The following is an 8,361-nucleotide window of genomic DNA, read 5'->3' on the forward strand; positions in this document are numbered from 1 at the left end:
ATGTTACAATTTTCAATCTAGAAAAAAAAAGATGTATTAAGATCATTACCTACGATGCAAATTATAATACATTACCATACATTTATAAATTTCAGCTTCTTAAACTTATATTATTTACATATATAGTAAATTGTAACTTTTACTTATTTAAAACATTTTTATAAATATTATTTTAATAACTTTCCTCCCATCATCCCTAAAATTTGGAGAAAAAATTGTTGTCCCCCTATTTTAAAGACTATGTATCACTGACCATACCAAAAATAAGTTTTGTAGCAAGACATTCTTTCACAATTCCAATTGGCTAAGCTACTCTTGTTTCTTGTAAGTTTTCTCTCTTTTCACTTTTTGCCATTCTGAAAATCGCAGTGTTCCACAGAGTTTCCTAATTGGGGGATGAGGAGACGAGGGGACACGGAGACGGGTTCCAAGGATGGGACCAAGGGCTTAAATTTGAAGACGGTGAGGGAGCTATGGGGGAACATCGGCGCAGCGAAGTTGGTGATGATATACAAATAGAGGTGAATTGAGATCTTCAAAGAAAAATTTACAATATAACATATATATGACTGCTTCGTGGAAGGTCAACTAGTGTTAAAATCAGTATGTAACAGCATGTGACGTAAAGCAAGCGACCCAACGGTATCCCCACCAAAGATGACGGAGGTGACGGAATTTTTGAGAAGGTATTATTTTTGGGGGGGTGGGAGGCGAGGGCGGGGTTGCGCATCCCCGTGGAACACTACAACCTCGTCCTTAGCTTTCTACTGCAACCTCGTCGTTAGCTTTTTACCATAGAAATGTACAGGCTTCTTGAAACATGGTTCAAGTCACGACATCTCAGTCACATCATAAAGCCGGGCTTTAACAAATACCTCATTGGTATACGGGTAGTGATGCTTACAATACATCTGATTTCAGGAAGTCAACGGCATAGTCTAGCTCACCAAACTTTTATAAGGAACTGACAATATCACCCAATTCCTGCTTAGCGCCGAAAATCTAACATATACAACATTGTTATAGTGCGTGCCTGTATGTACGGCTTGCTTCACTTAGTTAGCATCACCAATAGTTTCCACAAAAACATTGTCCTTCATCGACATGAGGATTTGGTTCGCATCTCTCATGACAACTTTTCTTTTGTAGAACAATCTCAAAAAAAATCTTAGTTGCAGTGTGGGTCAACAGACACTCCAGGGCAGTTGCAACATGGTCACGGTTTTTTTTCAATCTGATAATTGATTATTCTGAGTGGTCCAAAATATTGATTGCAAAAATCTTCTTAAGTTGAATCCAAAAGCGCTCAATCATCTTTATGGACTGTGAAAAACTCATGCCTAGGCTATAACCATAATAAATGCCTTTTACAACACAAATGCAATTGCCAACCCGGCAGAGAAACAATTAGTTTCTTCCTCCACATCATTCAATGCATGCCTTGAATCTGGAACATACCCTGTTTACTTCATCTCACAAGACAATTTCTAGAACTTTAGGTGGATTCTTCTGTTTGTGGGTATGATCTGTCTTCTACACAAAAAGCATGGACCATTTTGTGGACTTCAATCCAGCTACATCCAGGTGTCTTTTTTATTCCTCTATCTTCCATCACTCTTCTTATCTTTTGAACATCAACCCAACTGCCAGCTTCTGCATAGATGTCCGACAGAAGAACATAAGGCACAGCATTCTCAGGATCCATCTCAGTAAGGAAAGTTGCTGCAAATAAACCTAGCCCTATATTTTTATGTGATTTACATGAGCCAAGCAAGCTCATCCACACAATCACTTCGGGTTTAATTGGCATTTTGATGAAGAAGTTTAAAACTTCCTCAAGATAGCCAGCACGTCCAAGAAGATCAACCATGCATACATAATGTTCCATTGTAGGTATAATACAGTATGTATCACTCATGTCATTGAAGTATTTACATCCCTCATCCACTAAACCTGCATGGCTGCATGCAAATAAAATACAAACATAGCTTACATGGTCCGGGTATGTTCCAGAGTGCTGCATTAGTTCAAAGAGTTTGAGAGCATCCTTGCCATACCCATGCATAGCATATCCTGAAATTACTGTAGTCCATGAGACCACATTTCTCTGAGGCATTTTGTCGAACAGATCCCTTGCCTTATGTATGCATCCACATTTTGCATACATGTCTATTAGAGCACTTGCAGCTACAACATCTGTCAAAAATCCTCTTTGAATTATGTTTTGATGGATCTGTATACCGTGTTCCAAAGCTCCCAACTTCGCACATGCTGACAGTATGCTGGCAAAGATTGTAGAGCTAGGATTTACACCTGCTAATTGCATTTGCTGAAATATCTCCAAGGCGTTTTCAACAAGCCCATTTTGTGCATATCCTGCAATCATCAAAGTCCACGAAACTGCATTTCTGTGAGGCATTTTGTCAAACAGTTTATGTGCTTTCTGTATGCTTCCACATTTTCCATACATGTCCATGAGGGCACTTGCAACTACAACATTCGACATAAATCCACTTTCAATTATGCTTTGATGCAGAATCATTCCCTGTTCCAAAGCTCCCATTTCGGCACAGACTGGAAGGATGCTGGCAAAGGTCGTGGAATTTGGCTTTTCACCTGCCAATTGCATTTGCTTAAAAGTTTGCAAGGCATTCTGAAAAAAAGCATTTTGTGCATGTCCTACAATCATAGCTGTCCACGAGATAACATTTCTTTCAGGTATTTTCTCAAACAATTTGTGTGCCTTCTCTACACTTCCACATTTTGCATACATGTATATCAGGGCATTTGCAATTATAACATTTGACAAATATCCACTTTCTATTATGCTTTGATGAATGCGCGTACCCACATCCAAAGCTCCCATATTGGCACAGGCTGGGAGGATGCTGGCAAAGGTTGTGGAATTCGGCTTTACACCTACCATTTGCATTTGCTTAAAAATCTCCACGGCCTTTTCAGTTTGCCCGTTTTGTACATATCCTGCAATCATCACAGTCCAAGAGACCACATTTCTCTGAGGCATTTTCCCAAATAGTACCGATGCCTTATGCATGCTTCCACATTTTGCATACATATTTACCAGGGCACTAGCAACTACAACATCTTGCAAAATTCCACTTTGGATTATGCTTTGGTGGATGTCCATACCCTGTTCCAAAGATCCTATTTGAGCACAGACTGGTAGGATGGTGGCAAAGGTTGCAAAGTTTGGCTTTACACCCGCCACTTTCATTTCTCTAAAGGTTTCCAAAGCCTTTCCGACAAGTCCGTTTCGTGCATAACCTGCAACCATTGCAGTCCATGAGACAACATTTCTGTCAAGCATTCTGTCAAACAGTTTTCGTGCCTTGGGTACATTACCACATTTCGCATACATGTCTATAAGGGCAATCACAGATACAACATCAGACGAAAATCCGCTCTCAATTATGCCTTGATGGATGTTCGTACCATCTTCCAGTGCTCCTATTTTGGCGCAGACCGAGAGGATGTTGGCAAAGGTGAACTGATCTGGTTGGACACCTATTTGTTGCATTTGGTGGAAAAAAGCCAATGCCTCATGAGGAAATCCATGTCTTGCGTTGGCTGCAACCATGGCATTCCATGAAGAGACATTTCGATCTGTTATGTCCTCAAAAATTTTACCACCTTCCGTCAAACTACCGCACTTAGCATACATGTTGATGAGCTTATTTTGAAAAAATGTGCGTGCAGAAAATGTAAATCCCCTGTCAGTGACGAAAGAGTGGATTAGCTTACCCTCTGAAAGCGCAGTCTTAGCAGTGCAGGTCTGCAATAGTTTAAGATACAAAGAAGAATCTAGAGGGAGGTTGTGTGTGGTAAGAAGAGCGTTTAGCGCCTCCTTCAAGCGATCCTCTCTACACAATGCTTTGAGATGGGATGTGGAAGTGGATATCATCGTATGAAAGAAGGGAGGGAAATGAAATCTCTTTCAACTAAAATGCCACCATAAAAGAATCAGACCTTGTTCTTCAGACCTTGAAATGCCCCCATTAAAGGATGGGAAATGAAATCTCTTCCAAAATAATTGCCACCATTAAAGGAAGGGAAATGAAATCTCTTTCGTCGAAATCACCCTCATAATCAGACCTTATTCTTCACTTCCTAATGCTGAATTTCAATTTCTATACGACCTACTTCCATTTTCAGATTCTATGAGCTGATTTCAAAGCTGAATTTATGCTTACTTCAAATCAAGCACCTGGCGCTCCAATGCAAAATGACCAGGCCTGGAATTTGATCATACCTCATCTCCGAACCCATGTTAGAATGATTTGTGGGTTGTCTTCCTGTTTGTAAATAATATTGAACTTCTTTATGCATAACTATGAATGCCAATGGGTGTGTCAGGAATTTACATTAATGAGCAAATTGGAAATTGGAAAAAGCTATATCTCTGGTCATAAAATTCACCCTGCAAAGATCTTAAAGGATCTAAACTTAATTGAATTAAACTTTGAGTTAGAGACCAGATTAATTGTGATTTTAGTATTTCAGATTGAGAAAGTGAAATAAATGAGAAGTAAATAGAAGTTTATGTGTTTTGCGATGTTGTTAGTTTTGATATTTTTGATAAATTACAATACTAGAATGATGTTAGGAAGATGTATGTTATTCACATTGGAGTGCTTATAGACATTCTTTTAATCCAAATTCTACCTAGAACTAAATGTTTGTGAATATTATTACATGTATGTAATTCCAAAAAGCATGGAATATGTCAAATGAGATACCCATGTGGGAGTTGGAGGCACATGTGAAATCGAATATTTTTATATAGACTTAGATTTGTTGATTGTAAATGGCATTAAATAGGTAGTTGCATTGGTCAGACATCTTTAGCTATTTAGTATGAAGAGAAAGAAAATATATGATATCTATGATGGCGAGTTATATTGTAAGAGCATCTATAATATTGTAAGATGTGTGAGATGGGAATTACAAAGTTGATTATTTCATTTGGGCACCTAGGTAGTTCTTGTTTTGTTCTATAGTGACTCGTGGAAGTGGACACCTACCTTGGTGGAAAAACTCAAGAACTTGATATCTTATCTATAACTCTTGGGCATATCTTTTGACATCTCCTTGGTTTTGTTTGGTCGGTTTACTACTTAGTGGTTTTGTCTTTGCCTATTTTACTATATATGAGGAAGTGAGATAGTAGTTTTATATATGGTATGAAGTAAGGTTGGTCTTTTGGAATGCTATTAGATTAATTACAAGTATAAGGAGACAAGGATTAAAGGGAAAAGTTACAAGCTTTGTTAGTCTCTTTGGTGGTTAATTTTTTACCAAAAAGGGTTTTCCTATGCATATCATGTTCTTTATTTTTTGAATGATCTTGTGGCTATCATAACTAATATATTATGTTCACATACTATTGATTATTAATTTATTAAGCAACTCATCAAATTATCTTTGATCATAGAACTAAGTGTTTGTTGTAACCTCTAACCCAATTTCTTAGCATCGTATGCTAAGACAAAGATGTGTTGAACTTTTGATGCCTAGGAAAGATCTATATTGAAGCTCTCATTTTAAGACTAGGTTATGAATGCAACCTAGCAACCTATTCTAATCAGATAAATGTAGTCATTTCCTCCTATTGACTTGTGCAATATGCACATATGTTCTAGGACATGTGCCCCAAAAACTAGTGGCATTAAAAAGCACCTTTGGGGAGCTTCTATAGACAAAGTCAACACTAATAGATTTATTAATAGCATTCAAGACTCGGGGTTGATGTAATAAGATTAAAAAAAATAACACTAAACAAATAAAATAAATTCTAATTCAACTAAGAGTAATTAAGGTGCTCGATGGATTTGAGATAGAGATTATGGCTAATGTGACTAAGTGTAGATGCTTATGATATGAATCAATGATTGAGATAACCTAGTTCAACATCCTTAACTATAATCACTGGAGACACAAATTGAAGCTTTCAAAATTTGTAAACCAACAAATAATGTTCATATTACTAGACTTTGTCTTAAGAAAGGAAGAGATTTAAAATTCAAATTAGGAGGGCTAGATTATAGGTATGGCTTGATCTAGGGAGACCTAATCCTACACAAATGGACTTGTCCAATTCTATTATGATTGTCACAACCCTCCTTTATCACTTTTTGATTTGATACAATTCTATTATATTTTTGGTTGAGCTATTGAAAATAATTGAATGAATATTATAAAAGAATAAATAATGGACCCACACACACACTTGGAGAATATAATTCAAAAGGCCTTTTTTTTTTTCCCAATTATGGCACATGTTGTAGGAGGAATTAGAAGCTTCTAGAGGAATCTTCAATACCTTGCATGTAACTCCCCCACTAGGATTTTAATCAATGTTTGCATGAGTCCAATATTGGAAAAGAATCTCATTCTTAATTAATTTTTCTAGATAATGGAATTAAGGGATTTTTCTTATATATTGTATGCAAGTTTTCATAAGAGGGAGTTGATTATGTGTTGAAGAAAATTTTCCAAGTTTCCTTGTTGTTAGTAGTAGGATCTTCTTTGGTAGTCTCATTTTCGTTGTAGGATTGTTAAGTTGTTCTTGAAGATTTATCTCAAGTTGCAAGGAAGGATCTAAAAAGGATAGCTAGAAGATTGGAGAGGATTCAACATCGAGCTTCGATAAGCCCAGTTCTCTTCTTTTGTCATCTCTCATTTACATATGAGAAATTTGTATTATCAAAAATTATAGCTTCTAGATCTTCCTTTATATATATATATAAAAAAAAAAAAGAATTATTAGATTTTAAATCTTTTCTTCTTATTTAGGGATAAATATTGATAAAAGTATTTTCATATAATGCATGTAAAAGATAGCTTTATGATTTATTTAATTTTCTTCAGAAAAATATCAGATCTTGCTTTTGCTTTTCCAAAACAAATGGATTTTCTAGATCTGTGCAAAAATCATATTTCCCCTTATTTTAAATTTATTTTTCTGAGATTAGAACTCTTCTCTATGTGTATGAATCTTGTTCCTTATTATTCTTCTCTTAAATTCATTACTCTCACTCTTTGAATGGAAATCTAAATGTAAATCTTATTCTTTAATTAAATCTTACTTCCCTGTGAATAATCTTACCTCTGTGTGAATATAAGTTTGATCATCTGTATATGAAGTTATTTAGATATTTTCCTATGAGTATAAACCCATTTCTCTCTCTAAATGTAGATTTGATCCTAAATCTTAATCCCTTAATTTAATTCATCCTCCTCTAAGAGCAGTCTTACTTCTCTGTGAACAGAAAACGTCTGGAAATAAAATATAAACTTCACTGCATTCACTATTCTCTGTGGAAATGAAGTATAAATCTCTCTCTGTGAATATTAGCTCCTGAAAATCTTTCTTTGAAAGCTTTGTTTTTCTCAGCATAATTATCTGCCTATCTCTGTGAAAATTTAGTTATCTGTACATTGCTAAAACAAATTAATTTCTCTATGTTATTTTATCCCTATGATTAAATTCTTATTCTCATTATTTTTTACATTAACATTTCTCTTATTCACATATCTGTTTATATATTCCTCTCTGATCTTATCAAATAAACTGGAATGAAAAGGTAAAAAAAATCATATATGAATCTATATATACAATTATATTTTGCGAATTTCAAACTGAATGCAAAAAAAAAACATTTATGTTAATGCGCAGCGTTACCGAGAATATCCTCCTGCACTTTATGTCGATCAACGCAGGGGAGGGGGGGGTTTCTTAAACCCCGGGGAGTGGTACCCTCCACTACCCCCTGCGGTCACTGCTACGGCAGTGGCCGTAGAGGGAGTGGTACCCTCCACTATCCCCTGCAGTCACTACTACGGCAGTGGCCGCAGAGGGAGTGGAGGGGACCACGGCTATCCCCTCATCCCTGCAGACCTGTACCCGTAGGTCCGCAATGGTGATGGGACCCGTGGGCCCCACTCCCACTTGGCTTTAAAAGCCACTTCAAAAAAAATTCGAACTCATGATTTTTGTTAACTTTTTTTATCCAAATTTTAGTTTAATAAAATTTAACTTAGGTAAATTCGAAATTAATCACCTTAGTAAAACTTGCAATTAATTTATTTTTAGCAATTTTTCTAATTACAAATTTAATTTATAATTAATTTATTATTAACAATTTTTCTAATTGTAAATTAAATTGTATTAAATTTTATAACTGGAAATTTATAAAATCTACTTAAGATTCATTGAGTCACTTAGTTGGCATTTTGGACTCATTAAAAGCAATTAATTTATATTAATATGGTTTGAACTAAATGTCTAAGCTAATTGCTATTTTGGGACTAGTGACTTTATAAGTGATTATTCTCATGGTA

At 35.7% G+C, this 8,361-nt stretch overlaps 1 protein-coding gene across 1 annotated transcript; it reads right to left on the bottom strand.

Annotated features, from left to right (window-relative positions):
* Positions 1–244: 244 nt before the first annotated feature.
* On the bottom strand, positions 245–4,348 carry LOC131069514 (pentatricopeptide repeat-containing protein At3g63370, chloroplastic-like). Its single transcript, XM_058004985.2, has one exon. It carries the CDS (start codon positions 3,920–3,922, stop codon positions 1,496–1,498), a length of 2,427 nt encoding a protein of 808 aa, XP_057860968.1. The 5' UTR covers positions 3,923–4,348; the 3' UTR covers positions 245–1,495.
* Between the last annotated feature and the right edge of the window lie 4,013 nt (positions 4,349–8,361).

This window comes from Cryptomeria japonica, chromosome 3 (assembly GCF_030272615.1).
Source record: "Cryptomeria japonica chromosome 3, Sugi_1.0, whole genome shotgun sequence".
Taxonomy (NCBI): domain Eukaryota; kingdom Viridiplantae; phylum Streptophyta; class Pinopsida; order Cupressales; family Cupressaceae; genus Cryptomeria; species Cryptomeria japonica.

Excerpts from the sequence above, each read along its gene's own strand:
- LOC131069514 (XM_058004985.2), bottom strand. The coding sequence starts at position 3,922 with ATGATATCCACTTCCACATCCCATCTCAAAGCATTGTGTAGAGAGGAT.